The 22,385-nt window shown below is 37.3% G+C and overlaps 1 protein-coding gene across 10 annotated transcripts in view; it reads left to right on the plus strand.

The window, feature by feature from the left end:
• The window catches only part of DGKB (diacylglycerol kinase beta), a 488,212-nt gene that overhangs the window by 460,239 nt on the left and 5,588 nt on the right, over positions 1–22,385 (plus strand). For all 10 annotated transcript variants that reach the window (XM_068152503.1, XM_068152502.1, XM_068152504.1 and 7 more), the window contains 2 exons: positions 14,526–14,646; positions 17,151–17,211. In XM_068152503.1, the coding sequence (XP_068008604.1) occupies positions 14,526–14,646; positions 17,151–17,211 (182 nt within the window). The remainder of the gene's footprint in view (positions 1–14,525; positions 14,647–17,150; positions 17,212–22,385) is intronic.

Genomic DNA, 22,385 nt, shown 5'->3' on the forward strand with positions numbered 1-22,385 from the left:
TAATGAAGGAATTTGGCATTAGAACTGAAGTAACAAGAAAAGATGAGTAACTAGGGATTGCAAATTTGTTGCAGCTTTACTTTTTTTTCCTAAAAATCAAGCTTTTGTAATATTTTTTTGAGCCTCTTCCCTGTGGATTTATTTGTATTTATTGAATTTTTGTCACACCTTGTTAGAAGTTAGCAGAGATAATTTAAAATGTGGTGAAACAAACTCCCAATTCCCACAGAAGTGTAGACGTAAAGTAATTTGTCCTTTCCTTTTTTAGATTATTTATGAGACATATTCAAGAGGTTTAATCAGTGGCTGGGGATGGAAGGAGGTAATTTGAAATTTGCCAAGAGAAAGAAATAGTTTTCCACAAACATTTCTGAAACAAATTCCTTCAAAGCTCAGTATGTTCTATTGACAGTTGCACTATTGACAACATATTGTTCCTGTCTTGGATAGAAATGTAGGCCTTGCTAAAAGTGCTGGATAGATGAAACAGAGCTATAGTTCAGACACATTAACAGTGCACCAACATGAATAGATTCTGTTGTCCCAGAATGCAGGCATTATTTTTATGTTTCCATATTTCTTTCTTTTTTTCCCTTCTTTTCCCAGTCCTTTCTTGGGAACAGCTTCACCTTTTGTTGATGCCATCATAACAGTGATCAGGCCATTGGCTTCCACTTTAAGTAAAATGATCACTGATAGTTGGGTTTTTTTAAGCTTTCAGCTCTGTACAATTAATTCCTGAAATCTTTGCCTGATAAAGAAATAAAAGATTGAGCCTTAACCACTTGAGGCTGTAGGTCATAGTCACACTTAGACTGTGCTGAAATTTCACATATTTCAAAGATTATTAAGACTGGACATAAATGAGAACATCACAAATTACTGGGTTTGCATCTCTGAGCAATCATTCCTGCCAGCTGTCTTGTTCTTTCAAGTATTTTAAGTCTTCTACCAAATGTCATCAGTATTTCTAGGAATTAAGTACATTACTTGCACTTGAAGTGAAAATTTTCATTCTGTTTTGGAGGTTCATTTTTTAAAGTGACTTTAGATGAAAATCTAAAATTTCTCAGAAGAGTGGACAGTCTCAGAGGGATATGAAGTTTTAGTCCAACTTTAGTATGTTAGAGAGAAAAAGCTTTCTCTACAGTCATTTTGATCAGCTTTAAATAGATCAAAGTTATGATTCTTCCTTTAATATTTCTTTCTTTCCCAGAGAAAAATGCATGTTTTCCTTAACCATACTTTTAGAATATACTGGTGTCTCTGGCTTTATGCCTCTATGAAAATCAAGACCTAGATTCATAATTGGGGGGTGTTGGGCAAGGCTATAATCCAGGAATAGAAGGATTACAACCTGTCTTTAATCTAAAATCAGATATATAATTCAAATACTCTAGTGAAATATGTAGGGGAGAGGAGAGATTAACTGATACATACAGGTTCTAGCAGTCAGAATTACACAAGCTGTACAGAAATTTCCTTTGCACCTGGCACTGGAGGTATTAGCCATGCCAGTTCAGTCCCCCAACACAGATGTTCTTGTTGTGCCACTTCTTGTGTGTAGCATTTAGGTTTCTGTTTAGCTCACCATAGCACACATAAATACTGTAATCCAAAGGCCACACATTTATTAGTGCACCTGCATCTTCTACTTTCTTTAGTTCCCTTAGCATATTGCGGTCCCTGTGTATTGCTGATGTTAGTGCAAAACACTGTTACCGAAAAGAAAATCCAGCCACTACTACCATGCAGGAATTACAATGCTGAAAAACATTTTTGTAATCAGTCACATATTATATTATACAAGTAAGTAAGGATGAAATTTCAGATGCTCCAAGTATGTAAATGCAAACCTGTTTGTGGTACATAACCTTATTTATGTTGCTTTATAATTAGTATTCTGAAATCATGTACCATAAAGTAGTTACCATAGAGATAGGCCTGAATAAACAAAGCACTTAATAGTCATGCTTGAAACATGCATGTAATACACTTGATATTACTGAATATCCATGCTGAAATAATTTGTTGGCAGAGACTAAATTTAAGGTCCTTTAAAAATTTGTCTCATAGCTATTTGTTGAAAGTAACCTGGAAGGTGAAAATTCCATTATATTCGTGAACAATCTTCTGTCCCTCAAGATTAATTTCCATATATAACCAAAAATCCACCTTTCCACTCTTACTTTCCAGTGTGTAATTGATTAGTAAAATGAAAACAAACCCAGAATGACTGTTACAAACTCAAATTTGATTTGGGGTTTGCTTCTTCTGGTTTGGATTACAGACAGGACTTGTCAGCCTGAAAGGTTTCTTTTCCTTCTGTTTCGGTTAGCATGATGAAGAATGTTAACACTCCCTACAATATTGCCAAACAATATATGGTGTATATTGTGTAATTAACACATACAATAGAAGTAGCAACATAAACAGCACAACAGCATGTCCCATCCTGGCCCACCTAGAATCCCATGCACTAAATTGACTTCTCAAGTTCATATGTGTCTGAACTGGAGAAAGAGTAATCCTATATGCAATTTCAGTTTTGGCCTCAATGCCTAGAAAAGGAATTTAAACAAAGAAGGGCTCATTTGTCACAATCCCAGTAAATAACTAGGCGGCTTGTCCACCTGCTGGAGCTGTCTGAACATAGCTGGTCAGGAATTACAGCAGAATTCCATTCAAGAACTCCAGATGTGATTACTACTGTGAGTAGTATTGCTGTCTTCAGGATTATCATAGTCCAGTCTGAAAACAACTAAAATGCAAATGCACTCTGATCTCCTTATGTGTTTCACAGGTACTTTCTCTTACTCTCCATCATTCAAAACAAAAATGAGAGGGGAAAAATGAGAATTAAAGTGAGATGAGAATAATTCCCTCCATTTTCTAGGTCTCCTATTTTGCTTTAAACTTCACAAGGATATATTTTTCTTACCTTATCAAAACTCTAAATACACATTCAGTAAGGTTCCACATTTCAGGAGAGATTCTAAACACAGGATCTCAGGGTGAGTTAGTTCTGTGCAAGGACTTTGCTTCTGTATTTCTCCAATACCTGAAGCATCATGAACACCATTAGCTGAGCAGTGTGTTCAGATTGGGTTTTAGTGAAAGATCGTGGCTTTCATTTTGTGGCACCATATCATAACCAGGTTCAGTTTTGTTTGTAAGTCATACTTTTTTTTGGTTTGAAATGAAATCAAGTTTGGTCCTAAAAAGTATAAAATAGAAAAGACAGAATATTAAAAATAACTGAGTCGTGCTACTATGATACTTGTAGCTGACTCTCATCTTTTTGTCTTTGAGAAGAAATTTGGGACTTTTCTGTAGTTGTCTTGTCTTATGGATATTCCTTTTCTTCCTGCATATAGTAAATAACTGTTGAGAAAAGCTACTGTAAAGTAGTTTGGTGAGAGTCATTAATACTTAAACTACTGAAAGTTGTAATAAGATTTTGGTTTTGCTTTTTTCTTGATCCTTTGAAATAACTTTCCATGTAAAATGCATCAAAGGAGACATTTCTTTTTCTTGTAGCACTATTAGAGGCAAATTTTTCCTTTAGTTTCTCCAATAACAAAAATTTTTGCATATCCTGGAGCTGTCTTTTTGTAAAACAGTATTAGTACAAAAAAAATACAGAATTTCTAGTAATGTGTGTAGTTTAGATAGGAAGAAAAATATCTACAACTCCATATCTTGTTAGATAGCAGAGATGAAAAACCCATTATGACTAATTATGAGAGAAGAACAAGTGCAAGGTAAGTATTGGGAAAATCTGTTTATGTACTTGGAGCTCAGTGTTGGAGGTAGCAAGTACACTTTTGTCTCATCAAACAATAGTCATGAGGTCTGTGGTGATAGGTTGGATTTAATGATCTTTGAGGTCTCTTCCAGCCTTGGTGATTCTGTGAGTAAGTAGAGAGTGTATTGCTTTTGCAGGTGATAGCCTCCACAAAGGAGGCAACACAAATGGTAATGTTGGGGTGGTAGATTTAGCAATAAGTTAGATTTAGACATGCTGCTAAGTTGACCAAGCATCCTAAGATTCCTCTTGGTGACAACAGAGAAAAACATGCTTCTCCAGAAAACCAGACCTCTTTGACTCTTCCCCTGAATCACTGAGCTTCCCTCAGTTGTCCATATATGTGTTCTCAATGCAGTTAGAGTTCCTTTCAAGACACCATCCTTTAACACCTGCTGCTTCTGTTGCTCTTGTGTCAGGCTTGTCAACCCTTTGCGAATGTCCTGAAGTCACGGAATCGTAGAATCATAAAATGATTTATGTTGAAAAGGACCTTATAGTTCATCTAGTTCCAACCTCCTCTGCTGTGGATGGGGATATCTCCTGCTAGACCAGGCTGCTCAAGACCCCATCCAACCTGGCTTTGAATGCCCTCAGGCTTGGAGTCTCCACAGTTTCTCTGGACAATCTGTTCCAATGCCTCACTACCCTCATGGTGAAGAATTTCTTGCTAATATCTAATCTAAATCTAGCTGCTTCAAGTTTGAAGCTATTAATCCTCATCCTATCACTACATGTCTTTGTAAAAAGTCCATCTTCAGCTGTCCTGTGGGCTCCCTACAAATAGTTGAAGGCTGCTCTGAGGTATCCCTGGAGCTTTCTCTTCTCCAGGCTGAACAATCCCAACTCTCTCTGCTATCTACATAGGAGAGGAGCTCTATATCTCTGATCATCTTTGTGGCCCTCCTAAAATCCTAGGCCACTTTGGACAATACCAAACACATTTAGTTTAGTGGGAAAGTAAGTCAAATCTTGTTTACTTTCACTCACTGCAGGAATTTTAGGACAATTATCTGATTTACTTTGAAAATATGAATCCCTGCCCCAGAGTGCACTGTATTTGATTTCACTCAATTGTGTGATGCTCTCTCTATACAAAAAAAGAAGGTGTGGACAATGTTTGTAATTGAAACTGCAATCCAAAGGGTGATGCAGCATTTATTTAACTAAATTAAACCAGGTACTGAGAGAGTGATGGCACCAATTTTGAAGGTCAACCAACCCCTAAGAACGTGGAGTCTCAGCAAGATCATACAGACCATATTAATGCCCTGCTGAAGACTCCTCCTTCAGTGGCAGTAGGAATACATAACCTTGAGTACTTTAATGCAGGCATTCTAGACCATCACAAATGCCTTAATGTGATCTATGACACATCTCACTGATTTTCAGAATACTTTCCTGGGGTTAGATTATTAACTAAAAATTGCTGTTGTTCAAACTAGTACCCATTCTGTATGCTGTTATTTGGAGTACTCACATGGCAGAGGAAGTAAATGGAATTAGTTCTCACTAAGAGACAGAAGAATGATCGTCTTTGGGGGTTTTCTGGACCAAAATCACTACCACCTTAATCAAAAGGAGTTTTAATACTCATGTAAATGGAATGAAGATTTTTTTGTTTCCTAGTGGGTAACTAAAAACTCTTTGGTGGAGAGGTGTAGGGATAATGTCATTATTAGCTTGCTGCCCTGCAGGAAGGGAATGTTTATCCCCTGTTAGTACTAGCTCTCTTAGAAATGTACAAATCAAAGCTGGTTTTCATTGATCAGATTTCTACATTTCCATCAATATTACTGTATTTTTCTTTTCTAGGCTGTGGCATTTTTACACGCTAATCAAATATCCAATATCACTAGGAGCCATTTAAAGGGAATGCCAGAACTACTAAGGAGTAATTTGAGAATTAGGTCTATTTTTGTTAGTTGAAATGATCTTGACTTGCTCATATTGTATTGTACCTGATGTTCAGTAATATGATAGCACCAATACAAATAGAAAGATATCCGGTTTGAAGTTCTTAAATATCTGTTAAAAGTGGCGAGCAGTCCAAGCACATTAAAATTCCATTTTCCCCCATACGAGTGTTTGCTGCAGATGACCCCCACTGATCTTAAATATATTTCTGTATCTGTAACTGAATAGAGGTTTTCCGTACAGCATGTTCTAATGGTACTCTGGCCTTTAGCCAGCAAGGCACTGAATAAGGCTATTTTTAAAATAGAGAAACTGGGAACAGCTGCAGCAATCAAATTTGATAAAAACAGAGAGGAACTTTGCCTTTTTTTTTTTTTTCCTTCTTCTTCATTATTTTTTTTTTTTTTCTTACAGTTTGTCCAAGTTTAGACTCCTTTCATAGAACGGCTTTTGTTCTGTCAGATGAAGGGGGTATGAGAGTAACACAGTGAAATCCTTCTCAACAAATAACTGTTAAAAGAATAGCGATTACAATAATGGGAGGCTTTTTGGTGCCGCAGCGTGTTCAATGCAGTTGTACCTCAAACTGTTAAAAGAATAAATCTTAAAATAATACCTTTATTTTATTTTTTTTTTCTGCCAAGCTTTACCGTAATTACCTTATCCATAATGACCTCCCAAACTGGAAGGTGAAACCTCTTGTTTCAGATGTCGAACATCTGACCGTGGGTATTTGGGAGTAATTTTTGGGGTGGAAGAACATTTAATTTGAATTCTCTGGGGGTGAGTTGTCTGTTGTTGTGGGTTGGGTTTTTTAATTCTTTTTCTTTCTCTTCTTTTATGATTAATCAAAAAAGTTTATATGAAGAACTCTCCTTCCCTCTGGTAAGCTGGAAAAAAAACCCATCAAGTTCACTTAAGGAAAAGTTGTACAAAGGCCTTCTGTGCACATGAGATGTTCCATAAAATATTTAATTATAAGGACTGATTCTTCCTTGTTTGCCCCACCCCCCACCCCCCCTTTTTTTTTTTGAGACACTTGTCATTCAATGATTAATGAGAGTCAGGAGATGATTATATGCACAGAAAAATTACAGCTCGGCCTACTACTGTGTAATGGATCTGTTAAAAGATTCCAAGGATGGAATCTCTGTGCTAGACTGGTGCAAGACGCAAGATAGTAGGGGAAATCTGGGCTCCAGAGAGACAGGATTTTATTGATTATATTCATTTTAAGTGTCAAAAAATAGCACCTATGCATCCTTAACCCATTAAAGCTATTTAGTGCATCATCAGTTCAGATGGTGGAGTAAAAATATATTGAATTTCTCACAAATGCATAAATATGGGCATATATCATATGTATGTGTGTCCATGCAGGTATCAAATGGGTGTGTATTTTTGTTTGTTTATATATATACATATAAATATCTGCCTAATTTATTATCACCATATCTGAGTATCTCACCAGGGTGAAAATTATAGCAGTAATACATCTTCCTTTCTTCACTCTAAGAGGGAGGCCTAGTTTGGTTTGTTTTAAAACCAGAGGCAAAAAAATACGAAGACAAGAGGAAAGAGTTGAGAATCAGTACTGGCATGGAATAGATGTGTGGAGCCACCTGAGATTTGTGATGTTTACAAGCAAAGTCAGCAATGCAAAATACTCAAAACTAGGTCAAATACTTCAGATGCAGGACTTGATATATCTCCTTGAAGTCAATATTAAGAGAGAGAATAGACTTTTAAAAGCAGAAGGTTGAAATTCAGGACTTGATGATTTATTTCCTGTCTCTGCCACAAATGTGTGATCTTAGCTGGGTCAGTTCTGCAAACTCATGTGCTTATGTGGTAGAAGTAACATTGCGGCTCTTTTGGGTCTTTACCCAGTATGTCCAGCTGAATGTGAGAACAAACCTTTTGCAGGATTTAAGCTTGGCTGTGTACAATCTTGACTTTGTAAAATGGACATAATATTATTTTTACTCAATGCTTTGTTTTATTTGACTATTTTATGAATTCTGTAGACCAAACCTGTCTTTCATTATATGTCTGTGAATCAGTAACAAAACAGAGCCTTGACCTCATCTGGGCCTCCAGGAACAGCTCTGATACAAGCAATGATAAATGTTGATCCATACATTACTTCAGGTAGCTTCTCTAGGGCAAAACATAACAAAAAGCAGGATGTACAGACTGCTCTTGATTTACTGATTTCTTGTAACCAGGAATCTAGAAAAACCTGTTCACTCAAAATGAGAATACTGTGACATTAAACAGTTGTTTAGCGTTTTGTAAAACAGCAGTCTCGATTCCTGCATATGGAAGGGACCCCACATTCCTGCATAATAGATAACTATAGATTTAATGCATGCCATGTTCTAAGAAGATACTGAAGCATTCACGTGGTGCAGAGCATTGAGTTCAGGAGTTTTTCAAGGACACTCTGGCACCATACCAGTTTTCAAATTCTTCTCCATTTTTTTTAACTGGAACCAAAAAAATTTCCACTGTGATGATTAGTAAGGTTTGATTACATTTAGTAAGCCATGGAGCCCCTTCTCGTTGAAGACAAACTGCTGCCAGAGATAGATTTACCACTGACCAACAGTGTTCTTATGCAAATGTGTCTGAGTGAGTGCAGTAACCCCAAGTTATAATACAGACATTCAATCTCTCACCAGGACAGCAATATTTATATATTGCGAGGATAAATTGGATATCAAAATCGGTTCCATTACAGAGGGAAAGTTCTCTATGTAAATCAGTATTTCTAATCACACCACACTTCTTCCCACCCCCTATCCCATTTTACTTTCCTTGCTTTATCGTCATAGATGAATTCCAAATGTGTTTTTCTCTTGTGTTCACTTTGAATATTGAAGCATTCAGCTAATGCTGAGCTAATGGATAATGTAAACTCCTCACTAAGGAACTTTCAAGTCTCCAAGTGTGTTTCTTCATGCCTTAGGGAGGTGAGATAAAGGGCTTATATTCACATAGTGTTTTGTGTGCCACTTATGCAAGTTTCTGTTTGGACTTCTCTTTCTTCTGCTGCCTGATGGGAAGAAATGGCCAGTCATCTCCCTAGCGACTTTATCTCCCCATCAGGAATGAGTGCAAGGGGTCAGATGCCCCTCTGCATGCTAGTCACCATCTGCTGACAGCAGCGCTCTCCCGGGAGAGTTGGCTTTGTTTACTGACAGGGCTAATATGAGGAGACACGTGAAGTACTTTGGTTTGTGGAAGAGGGCAGGAGAGGCATGGTGCTGTGAAAACATTCCCACACACTCTAATGGCTCATTCACATAGAAAACAAGTGAGAGCCTTCAGCTCTTTCACAGAGCTCAAAGCAGAACAAACAGACTCAAGAACCCCAAGGCACCAGTCAAAAAAACACTTTCCTAATGCACTAATACCGAGATGCTTTCCATGATAGCTTACCTATGAGACTTCAGCACCCATTTAGGCAGTCGAATGTCCTGGCTAGATTGAAAACTTGCTCAGTATCTGGTAGTTGTTGTTGTTCGCTGTTAGCTGCTGAATTCCTTTTGAAAATCTAGCCTTTAGTTTCCTAAAACTTCTAGAACTGGTGATGTATTTATTGGAGAATTTTATCAGTACAGTCACCAATTGATTATTTTCTCTTTGGAATAGTCTTTCCTGCTCATCAGAACCTAGAAGAAATACAACATGCCTAGAAAGAGATACATACTTTTGTTATATAGTTTGTAGAGACATACAAAGCTGCAGACACTAGTGTGTAAGTTTAAAATATAATTGGAGGATTGAAAAGGAGTGACTTTCTGAATTGGGTGTCACACAGTTGGGATATGTATCATGGAGAAGTCCACATTATGAGCTTTTGAAATGATAAATTATGTTTATTGCACAGCAGCATTCTTTATTCTGGTCTACAATTTATGATATGTGTAAGATGACAGCATGAACAGTGATACTAACTCAACCTACAACTTTGTGTAGCTCAGTATCTGATAAGAAATAAAGCATAAGTAAGCAGACTTACACTGATTAGTCCATTAAGATACCCTACCAAATGTGTGTCAATTACTGCTTTAGCGAATTGCAAAGTCTAGTACGCATCATAGGCAAAAAGGATTTCCTGCATATTCTGGAAGTGCTATGAAACTCCTTAGTTATTGCATTTTGAGGAATACTAAATTGCAGTACTGTCTTCACCTACTTCATGACACTATTTTTCTCATCTCTTTACTTACTGAAGGGTCTTAGTCTGATTTTTCCTATACAGGAGCCGCTCCGTTTGTTGCTCAGTCATTTCTAGTTATTTTGTATCTTCCTATGTACTGCTGAGAGGACTGGCACTGAAAACTCCATGCTGTGTGGATGCACCAATTATCATATTTTATGACATTTGACCACCTTGAGGTAATATTTTCACAGAAGTAACTTCAGTAATTCCATAGTGTAAATTCCACAATGACTATTAATTGTAGGTGATCAGAATGAATGTGCATTGTCATACACACACAGACACACACCCTCATCTTTATTTTCAGATGTAATATTGTCAAGGATTAGTGCTGGGCAAGCCCTCTAGACAAATAACAGATGCTTCCAAAGAGGAAGTGAAAAGGAATGATGACAATAATGAAAACTATAACAAAAAAAATGAATTGTATGTAAATATATAGCAAACCAATATCAAACACAACCCCCCTCCAGGGCAGCTGTGTCAGTGTCACCGCTGATGCTGTGCGCAGGCACTGAGAAATTCTCAGACTGCACTCAGCAGATGGGAACTGGGTTTGGGAACTGGATTCTGGAACTGGCTTCAGGAACATACAGATTGTTTGGGATCAAAAGCAGAATGGTCAGAATCTGCCTCAGACACCAGCCTTAGAAGAAGAGAGCTTGATTCTCATGACCTCTCAGCATTTTGCTGAATATGACATATATGGAATGAACTACATCCCTGGTCAGTTTAGGGTCATTTGGGCTGGAACAATCCTCATCAATACAGGCTAAGGAATGAGCTGATAGAAAGCAGCTCTGTGGAAAAGGACTTGGGTGTGCTGATGGATGAGAAGCTGGACATGAGCAGACAGTGCAGATCAGAAGGCCAATGGCATCTTGGGCTGCATCAAAAGAAGCATGGACAGCAGATCAAGTGAAGTGATTCTGCCACTTTGCTCTAGTGAAACCTCACCTGCAGTACTGCATCCACCTCTGAAGCCCTCAACAGAGGAAGGATATGGACCCGATGGATCAAGTCCAGAAAAGGGCCACGAAGAGGATCAGGGGGTTGTAACATCTCTGCTATGAAGACAGACTGAGGGAATTGGGGTTGTTCAGCCTGGAGAAGGCTCTGGGGAGACCTAGTAACAACTTTCCAGTATCTGAAGGGAGACTACAAGGAGGATGGAGAGAGATTGTTTACAAAGGCCTGTAGTGATAGGATGAGGGCCAGTGGCTTCAAACTAGAGAAAAGTAGATTTAGATTGGATGTTAGGAGCAAGTTCTTCACCATGAGAGTAGTGGAACACTGGAACAGATTGTCCAGGGAGGTGGCTGGGGCCCCATCCCTGGAGATATTCAAGGTGATGCTCAGCAGGGCTCTGGACAACCTCATCTAGTTGAGAATGTACCTGCTTGCTGCAGAGAGGGTTGGACTAGATGACTTTTGGAAGTCTCTTTCAACCTGGACCATTCTATGATTTATCTGTGCTGTCTGCTCCTCCCAAAGGTGCAACATCTTGCATTGCAACACCCCAGTGTAGTAGACAAGATTTGGCAGACTTCTGTTTTTATAGGAGTAAGTATAAGCAAGAGCCTTTCTGCACACCAGTCCTTGTTATGAAATATAAACACTAAGAGTTATCACTTCTAGAAGCAGACACTGTCTGCAAAAACATGCCGTTAACTTCAGAAAGTGTGGTTACTGAGGAGAGACTGAGCTGAGAAGTAAAATCACTGAACAGAATTAGCTCTGTTCTAACTCAAACCTACATAAATATATATGCCCATAACATTACACATGTCTGTAAGTTAGCTCTTCTATATGTAGTTAGCTCTGTTTTCCTTCATGGGTGCTGAGTTACATCTGTTGAATTTTCTACCTTCATGATAGGCCCTATTATTCAGTAATGTAAAATTCTTAAACTTCTATAATTGTCTTTTGTCTTTATCCAGTTCTCAGTAACTTACTGTCTACTTCCATTGTGAGGTTATTTAAAGATGTATGTTGAGCAATACGGAGGCCTACACAGATATTATTTTTTTTTTGGTTGTAAGAACTTGGTGATAACCTTCCACCAGAACAAAGAATGACTTCCCCTTTCTTATCTTTTCATTTAATAGAAGACTTGATTTTTTTTAAGTAGAGCTTAGTCTCTTTCAGAGTCTTTGGTGGGGACTTTTAAGAACAAATGTAAACTATTCATTGCTGTCTTGACCCTTTGGATTCAACTAGCGCACCTACAGCAAGGTAACATCTTTGAAGAACCAGACTAAAGTATGCACGCTCCCTTTTACCATTTTGCTCACTCTTAGCTCTTGTCAAAGTCAATATAGCTCAAGCATTTATTGAAATGGATATGACTATGCAAAAGCATCCAGTCAGCAAGGCAGGAGCGTGCACTAACTCAAAGTTGATAATTGCATGTTATATTTGCTTTAGTTTTTACTACTTCTGAAGGAAAGTTGTGTCTGACTTAAGCTTGATTCTAAAAATACTCTTATTTGGCCTAAAATAACCCCACTTTGGGAATGTGCCACTGCAAATGTGAAGTTTTTGAAAAGGCTTCACTTTTTCAGTCGACAAGAATATTGTTCAATTTTATCTTCCAGTGTTTAACATACCCCATTTTTTGGATGTATGTGGTGTAGACTAAAGGGCAGGATTTGGCTCTTAGTTACCTGCTGTTACTGGCACTAACTCACAGCTATTGAAAAATGATGCATCAAATTTATATCACTGCAAATGTCACTATTCTGAATCTTGCATATGTTGCATGAGCTGTCAGCAATAAAAATCTGTTCTTAATTATTCTCCTGTTTAAAAAATAATAGTTTTCTAATAACCAAGTGAATAGGAGTTGGATGTTTTCTTTGGCCAGAAACATCTATGAAGTTCGGCATGCTTTTAGGATATAATAGCTTTTCCACATGAGTGGGACTTTCCCATTTAAAATCCCTATGACTACCAAGAAAAGCAGCATGTCTTTAAATCTGACTTCAGTTTAAAAGTTAGTAACTTAGAGGGAAAATATTTCAAGAGAAAAACAATTCAGCAGAAAGTCAAACAGGCAAAATTTGGTTTGAGTGTATTGCAGCGATTTAAATTCGAAAATTATATAGTTAAAATGAATCATATTGTAATCTTTTGTCCATTTTATCATTTTTTCCTTAATAGGAAAGATTAGAGTTTATTTTTGCTTCATTGATAACATATGGAACTGATTTCACTGTGATGAGAAAATTATAATGGGAAATAATATTAAGAAAGTGTAAGAATTAAAATGAAGGCTTTGGACAGTATCATATTTTCTAGTTGGAAGCGGAATAATCCAGGCCATAAATCCTATTTGCTTTTAATACTTTTCCTCACCTCTATCATAGTACTTCTTTAAGTTAATTACCTTCATTCAAAGCCCAAAGAAGTGGAACTGAAAAATCTCCCTTTGAAACTTTGGGCTAGTCTCACAGATATGATAATTAGCATTAAATTCTTCCTTTGTTAAAGGTTGAAGAGTTTAAAATATATAACTAATGTGCCCTTCTTTCCTTGGTTTTTTTTTTCAGTGTGATGATAGGCGTTATAGCTCATTGATGTGCTCCACCAAATAAAGTACCTTTTGCAAACATGGATGTTAATAGCCATTCTATAAAACACACCTAATATACAGCTTGCAAAAAAAGCAATTCTTTTCTTGTCCATCTGGTCTTGGCAACATGTATTTCAACAGGAGCACATCAAACATTGCATACAAAACACCCTAGATGAGTCTGAATAATATTTCATTACCTTACTTGGTTGTTCCTCAAACAACCTATATGACTGTTTAGGTTTCTGGTTATATCTCTGTTTGTATTCGAAATTCTTGCTCATTGAAGTCAAGGAAACCAATACTTATTTTACCAGAGACATTATTCATTTAAATGCTTTTGGAAGTTTAATGCCAAAATGTTACATGGTCAAAAAGCAATGTTAAACAAAACTACAAAACAGGATGCAGACAAGTACCACAAAGTTCAGGATGAGTAGTTACTGATATTAAGGGGGTTTGTGCCCTTTTTGTATTGAATCCAAAGATCCAATGCAAAAACCAATATGTGGCCTTATAATTAAAGACTGTAATAATGCATGCACAAAGGCTGCACAATTGTACGCATCATCTGGAACGGATTGTGTAGAAGAGGATGCAACAGGGTCTGGAGCACTGACTTCCTTCACCAGACTTTACCTGTCTGTTAAAACAGTGGTCAGCAAAAATTTCTAAGCTGCAAACATTTCATTCTATGACTGTAACCAAAATGAAGGAGCCCCTCCCATTTTCTCATAAAATAAGATTATTTGTTCCGTTGTAATGCATTAAGATAAAGCATGGAGGTTGTTTTTGTAGTTTAGAGTGAGCTTGGTCAGGCTATTTTAGAATGGTGTGAAAACAGGCCCAGATGTGTCCAATCTTAAAGCTGCAGCTTCTTAGGAATCATCATTTCTGCCACATCGTTTATTGTCATCAGGTTCTCTGAAAACATTCTATGGATGCCCACTACCAAAATCCTGTCCAGACAAAATGTGTTTTCTTCAAATTTGCAGATCTAAGTGACCAGCTTATGGAAGTGGTTGGCCTTGAGGGAGCCATGGAGATGGGACAGATATACACGGGTCTGAAAAGTGCTGGAAGACGGCTTGCCCAGTGCTCATCTGTTGTCATCAGGTACTGGCAGCTTTAATTTGAACTGTGCTGCTGTAGTGAAACAGTGTATTTTATATATCATCAGTTCACCTTCTTTGGTAGTTTAATAGCCATAAATTATTGTACTTGTTTCTTGTGAAATATTTCACATAAAAAAATAATGCTATTTATTCCATCCATATTCTATGTCCATACACTTTTGTTTCTTTAAATATGTCAAAAATAGAGAAGAAGAGTGTTTACATGCAGTCTTCACATGTTGTATTCAACTGTCATTTCATCCCATGAATAAGTATGTCAAGCAGTTGGAGAAGGAGTAGGGCATGAACACCTTGGGTTTGGTTATTACTACACTCTGTGCAGTTTTGAGCAAAAAGCTATCTAACATTACTTTCTGTGGTGGGTTGAAGTTTCCTCCCAGCATTAACCTGGCCAGACCAACTCAGTTAGAAGCAAACGAAGCTGTATTTACAAGCAAGAACTACACTCTACAATGGAATGCAATGAATATGTACAAAATATACAGTATTTACAATATTATACAGATATTTACAATTAGCAAACATCACGAAAACCCCCTTGGTCAGGGACCAGGGAAGCCTTTCCACTGCCTCCCCCCCTACTCCCATGTCCCAAGAGAGAAAAGGAGTGGAGAGAGAGAGCAGTGGGTTAGGCTTAACTAAACAGCTCATCCAAGGCCAGCCAACAAGCAGGTTAATCTCTCCTGAGCAAAGCAAAACAGCAGAGATCAGGAAAGAAGCAGCAAGAATTGTTTAGGTACAGCCCATCTTATTCTAGATATTTATCCAATGAATTTGTTTGGAATAATCTTTTGTTTTCCTTTTTTTACCCAATAGTGATTTATTTATATTTTCCTACTTTTCTGCTCGAAATCTGTAACTAAATTTTAAAGGCATAGCCTAAAACCACCGCACTTTGCCATATTTCAATCCATTTAAAATGCATACTTCTCCAGGGAATAGTAGTATGTAATTAGCATTTGTAAAGCACTTTTTTTGATCTGTAGAAGTCAAAGTGTTCTGGTTTTAATTTATTTTTTACTTACTTAATGCTACCAAGTCACTATTAATAAATGTTTGGGTATGTATAAGCTGCTAATGGTGCAGCACAGCAATTTAGCTGAGGTTTATTGTTGACTATGCTCAAAGTGACTGGAACAATCACAATAGAGGAAACTTGGGTTAGGGCTCAAGAAGAAAATAATTCTTCTAACTTTTGGATGAGATTAGGACTGGAAAAGAGAGAGATGGTCAGCTCTTCCTTAGTGAAGAATTTCACAGGAAGAATTTTCCAAAATCTTGATAAAATCCAGAAGCCTAAAATGTACATAAAACAGAAGAACAACAATAGAAACTTTAAGAATATAATTAGAATTTGCCAAAGTGCCTGGCCTATTACCACAAGGACTGGCTAATGCTGACTTCAAAAATTAAGAGAAATAAGGTCACAGGAGTCACCGTCCCTGGAGGTGTTCAAGAGGGGATTGGATGTGGCACTTGGTGCCATGGTCTAGTCATGAGGTCTGTTGGACTTGATGATCTTTGAGGTCTCTTCCAACCTTGGTGATACTGTGATACAGAGTCATTCCAATATTTTCTGGATACCAAAGGATCGTTTTTATAATCCCACACCAACAGAACCACAATTGCTAAAGACTCAGAACCCCTCCAAATCTGTGAAGTAAGAGCACATTGAACATTCTTCCCATTCTCCACTTATGGCTGTAGGTGACATTGAATGATCCTGTGAACTGTTAGTCATTTTCCAATAGTGTCCAAGCCAGAATTTCCATTGACCAGCATAGGTGCTCAGTTGACTCATTTTTCCATTTTCAGATGTATCTACTTCCTCTTATTTCTCATAGTCTGGTATGCCATCTATTATAATGCCAGAAATACAGGCTTGGAATATTTTTTCTTAATGAGGTGTCCAAAACAAGGGAGAGAACGCTGGCTGTAACTTTATATTAAAATTAGTGCCTCTTAACTAATAATTTAAATTAATAACATGGGATGTTAAAGCCTCTGAATACACTACAGTTGTCATGTTATGTGAGTGCTCTAGGCCAGAGTTAAACACAAGCATTAAAAGATTTTTTTATGGTTCTAATAAATGGTGATGATAGAGCTAAAATTTATTTCTTATTTCCTTTATAGCAGTCAGCCTAAATTATCAAAAATAGGAGAGGTTCCTTTGTCTTTGCAGTTAATAAGGTTTATTCTTGAAGGTCTTGAATAATTCACCCTATTTCACAAATTCCAGAGCATTCTGCTGTGGTGAATGTTTGCAGTGTTTTTTCCTTTGTGTGCTGAAAATCAAACTAAACCACCTAAGTGACGAGGTTACTTTCTGTAAGCATGTTGGGTCATACTGGAGACTGCATAGAAGCTATGGAGTAAATCAGGATTGCATGTGTGTGCCATCACATATATGCCTCTCTAATAAATCCATTTATCAGTTTTGTCTAGTTACTTTTTCTTACACTGTGAAATATATCCCTTTAGGACCAGCAAGTCTCTGCCCATGCAGATAGATGGGGAGCCGTGGATGCAGACTCCTTGCACGGTAAGGATACCATTATCTCCAGGAAAAGAAATTACAATAAAACCTATTAACTTTATGAATGAGTAACAAAAATCAGAAAGGTCAAAAATCTTAATTGATTTATATTTCCTCATACTATTTTTTCAGTGGTGGAGAATCTTTTGGTTTAAAACACAATGACTGTGATGAGCACTTACTCAATTTATTTTAGTAACATCTTCAGATTCTGTTATTATATAGTTCAACACCCACTGCATTTTCAATTTATCATGCTGGGTTTTCCCACAGGTTAGGAGGCAATAATAAAGCATTTATTTCAGAAGTTTGGAAAATACTCAAAAGTGTGAAATCCCAGCATCCCTTTACACGATGTCATCATTTATTTATGATGTATCAGATTTATAGTCTCCATTGCTGAGGAAAAGCCAATGCTAACATTTATAAAGTAACTAATTTATTTTTTCTTTACTTTAGGAAGATTTTCCATTGTGCTTTTGAGAGTTCATATCAAGGAGGTTGTATTTAAACCTGAAGTCTTGACTGTGCTGATCTAATTATACATTAGAACTAATATTTTTTAAATCCTTACAGTTTGAAGAAGAAAGGAAGGAACTTAGTCTCTTTTTCAGTACCCACATATATGAGAGGAGGGCAGGTAAACAGAAATCCAGACAGCACAGGATAGCACTGGAGCTTGCTCAGAGGAGATTCTTTGAGTAGCTCTTTACAGTCAAAACAAGAAACATGTCTAAGAACTCTACATTTTCATCTCTCTCCAATAAATTAAAAAGGGTAACCAAGTATTTGGAGAAGATTTAAGCCCTTTGTTGTTGGATATAGCCAGTAACACATTTTAATATAAATACTACTAATTTTGTTTCCCTAGATTTTCCCCTGTATTTTTAAGTAGATGAATTGTCATAGCCTTGTAGCTATGACAGAACAGTAGTGTGACAAGGAAGTCGTTCTCTGAAACAGGCTAGTGGATCACTTTCATGAGCTTTATGTCAGTAGTGGAATTAAAAGTTAATGAAAAAAGTGAAAATGGGTACCTTCAGTAAGTTGCTAACAAGCATGGTAGCTGATACTATGTGGGTCAGGATGACAGGAGAGGACTGTGATAGTTCATGTTTGCCAGATGGACCATACTGTACAGCTGAAGAGGGGGGAGAGTGCCTGAACTCTAACTCTCTAATGGTTTTAAACTGGAGCAAGGTAGGTTAGACATAAAGAGGAAGTTCTTTACAATGAGAGTGGTAAAATACTGGAACAGGCTGCCTAGGAATGTGGTTGAGGCCTTGTCCCTGGAGACATTCAGTATGAGATCTGAGGTGACCCTGGGCAGGCTGATCTAGTTGGAGGTGTCCCTGCCCACTACAGGGGGGTTGAACAAGATGACCTTTGAGGGTCACTTCCAACCCAATGCAATCTGTGAATCTAATTGTCTATGGTAAGTGTTCAGATGATGCAAGGACAAGAGAACCGTGTGTACACACACTCAGTTAAGGCAGAACAGTGGGAATTCTATGACATTTGTTCCAAGGAAACCCTTTGGAATTAAGAGTTATTATCTTTACCTCTTGTACAGCAATGTCTCTGCGCAGAGCAACAGTACTGAACCCAGCAGTTACTTGTTCAAGAAAAAGACATGTAATTTTTCAGCTTACAGAAGAGAACTCATGGAAGGATGCTGGCAGTAACACATGCTTTTTCTGTCTTGATTGCTTGCTCAGTGCAAAAGCCTGCTATCTGATTGATAATGCTAGCAGGAGCTGATTGAGGACAAACCTAGGAAAAGAGACAGTCTTACATTTCAATTACTGCCTTGAGGAAACACTAAATTATTACTGATAATTACTGCTGTCCAGTTGAATTACCATTTTAAAGGAGATAGAAATGACATATACTTTTCTGTAGAACCCATCTTTTTAGCTCTACCATTGTTAAAAGAACACGTTGTGTCACATAAAAAACGCTACTGTTGAGTATATTTGTTTCTTCTGAGAAGAAAATACATGAACTGTTTGTCTATACCATTGCAGTTCTGTGGATTTAGATATGGAAGTATTATTTTGTGTGATATTATTCATTTTTTAGCAAATGTTGGGTTGTTTTTTTCCGCTGAGGAGCTCAGTGTATTTATTGCAATTGCTGCTTGTGTTCTACATGCACCCCACTAATTCTAAGTACACTAGAGCTTTTCCTGCAGTTCTCTACAAAGTAAGTAGGAATTCCTCCTGAGACAATAACAAAGGTGGATGTTAGATTTCTCTCAAATGAAAATCAAGATTTTATTTCTAAATGTGTTCTTTACAGGGATCATTGGAAGCCAAAGAGTATCTGATCACGCAGATACGAGGATCATGTTTCAGTGATGTGCATCCAAAACTAGAGTCTGAAAAAAAGCAACCCATAAAATCAAAATACTTATGTGCAGCCAGCTATGTAGACAGTTATTTGAAGTTGCAAGAGCTCAAATCTCAGATGAATACATGAGGAAACCAATATAAGAATCATGAGCTTTTGTCTTCTCTAGAGACAGAATTGCAGTTTTCTCCCAAAATTACCTGAATGCAAATGATTAATGAGCAATTTTTAACTGAAAAAAAAAAGTGTGATGATCAGGGAAAGAAATCTGTGAGTTTAGTTCCTTAGGAAACACACCAGAGGTTGTTTGGGGTTTTTTTATTCCCCTCTTAGGAAATTTCTTTCCATAGCTTTTACAAGGAATTGGGGCCCATATATAAAGATGCTGGCAGTGCTGCATTGTGCACTGAGGCATGGGGGGATATTCCCTTGCTAGCTGTTTTTTCACATGGGGATGCTGAGGGAAGGTACTTACTTTCCTAGTTATATTGTTTTAAGGATAGCAGCTGCTGTTGTGCTTGGATGTACCCCCTTACTAGCTCTAGGACAGAGATCACTGCACATTGTTGTATTGCACAGATTCTCTATATTGGTTAGACACAGCAACTGTGCCTCAGTGTTCCAGCCAGAAAGCTATCGTCTTCAAAATAAATGGGGCTGCTGTCTCTCCCTCCAACTGTCCTTCACAAATCTGAAATAACACTTTTTATGTGGATATGGTCATCTCAGAAACTTCAGTGCCATCTAAGTTCACTAGTTTTAGGAACTGATCGATTAGAGACTAAGTGAAAAGAAATTTGTGCGATCAGCAGATACTGAAGCAACCTTGGCCCAAGGTGCCAGTGTTTAAGCTCAGAAGCATTTTTTTTTCCTTTTCAGATTTTAATACAAATGAGAATATTTGCAAATGATTTTTCAAGAAATCAAGTTGGACCTGTCAAAGTTCTCCCACTATTCCATTATGCATACTAAGGAAAAAACAAGTTCTACATCAAATCCATGTTATGTAAGGGATGCAGGCCACACATGCAGGCTCAGAAATTTACCTCCCATGGAAGGGATCAACAAGTTTATCTTTGCTGCTTTTTGGGTGACAAACAGCACAAGTTGCTGATTGCTGACACTTAGGCATATCAAGACTGCATTCCCCTAAAATGGCATGTAGGCTCTGAGAAAATACTGCAGCATGCTATAGAGAATGTAGTGATTCCCTAGAAGCTGTGAACTGTTGTTTTCACCCCTGGGATCAGCTTTAGTTCTAAAGAAATTGTAGTGTTTCTCTTGTAACACCTTTTATGATCTTCTACTGCAAGAGCCAGGAATGCATTCCTGTATGGTTCTGTGTGTATTTTAAAATGTGAGTGGCTTAATCTAAAAATCTGTCATCCAGAATTATTCAGTATATTGAACACATGCAAGCTGGTGTGTGATGAAGGCATCCTGCTCTGGTACAGTAAGATTCAGAATCTGGGTATCAAATCATATTGTTTCCACTGTTTTTTATAGAAAAGTCTTTGGGAGAAGGAAAGATGATAATGTTAATGTTATGTTAAACATTTTGTCTGATTAGCTGAAGAGGAAATTCTATCAGAGCTCTCCCAGACAAATATAGCAACATGAAAGATATCTATGGTTTCACCTGATCTCCAAACAGGTCATTAATAGTAATGAAACTTCAAAGACTCTCAAGTTAATTCAATAAACTTCTAGCTTTAGCTATCAGGATTTTTTTTACAGAAAAGTAATCTTTCAATTTAGCTACATAAATTATTAGCATTGTTTTGAAAAAAAAATCCATAATAATATTCCATCTTAATTAGAAATAACTGCAGTTTCAGTTCTTTCATCTATTCCTGACTTGCTTGGCATCACATCTGAAAGAGTGTCAAGCTGCTAGCAATGTTAGATTAAAAGCAGAAGACAGAAATGTCTATAGAAGATGCAAGAATATTGCCTCAGTCAGGGAATGAAAATCCATAGTCGGAGCCCACCTAATGGATGGCCAGAACTATAGATTCATAGACCTCTTGAAGTCATTTTTAGAATTAATTACTGATAGGAAAGTTTATAGTATGCTGTTTAAAAAAATTGAACACAGAAATAATATTTGAAAATATTGTATTTGAATGCACCTTAAAAAGAAGCTTTGAGTCAATAAGACTTTTTCTCTAGCTTTTCTTTTACTCAATAAAGATGTGATGAGCCTGAGCACAGAGGTCCTAGTGGAGTCCTACTTTTGTAGTTAGATCCAGAAACAAAGAACAAAACCACAAACAAACCCCTTCTTTTTATTAATAATCACACTATGCCTGAGCTGGGTGAGAAAACTAAGAAGAGTCACAAGATCTGCTTTTGTGTGGATCCATTGGCTCCAACACCCCACAGGTCACAGCTGTATTCTGCACTCTGTCCTCTTCAACAAAGTATCTTCTTTCCATGTCAATGAATGTAATAATATTTAGGTTGGATTAGATGATCTTGAAGGTATCTTTCAACCAAATACAATCTGTGATTCTGTGATTTTTCTTATTATTTCATATTTATAATGGAAGAATTTAAACTTTTGTATGTGCTGCTTTAGAGCAAAGAGGAATTGAGTCCTAGATATGGTGGCTCATAAACGGAAGTCAGTTGCTAGGGGGGAAAAGAAGTTTCTGTTGTTGTCCGAAAATGCTGCAATTTTTTTCCCCCCATTTGAGCAACAATGTGCATCCATTTCTGTTTCAAGGCCAGAACGATTTACAGAGTTCCTAACACTTGATTTTATAGCTGGGCCTTACTTTTTGTGCTCCCAGGTACACTGCATGTTAATTAGTTTTGTTGACCTA

The sequence above is a fragment of the Melanerpes formicivorus genome, unplaced genomic scaffold, assembly GCF_026170545.1.
Source record: "Melanerpes formicivorus ecotype bairdi unplaced genomic scaffold, bMelFor1.0.p_v2 SCAF_23, whole genome shotgun sequence".
In the NCBI taxonomy this organism is placed as follows: Eukaryota; Metazoa; Chordata; class Aves; order Piciformes; family Picidae; genus Melanerpes; species Melanerpes formicivorus.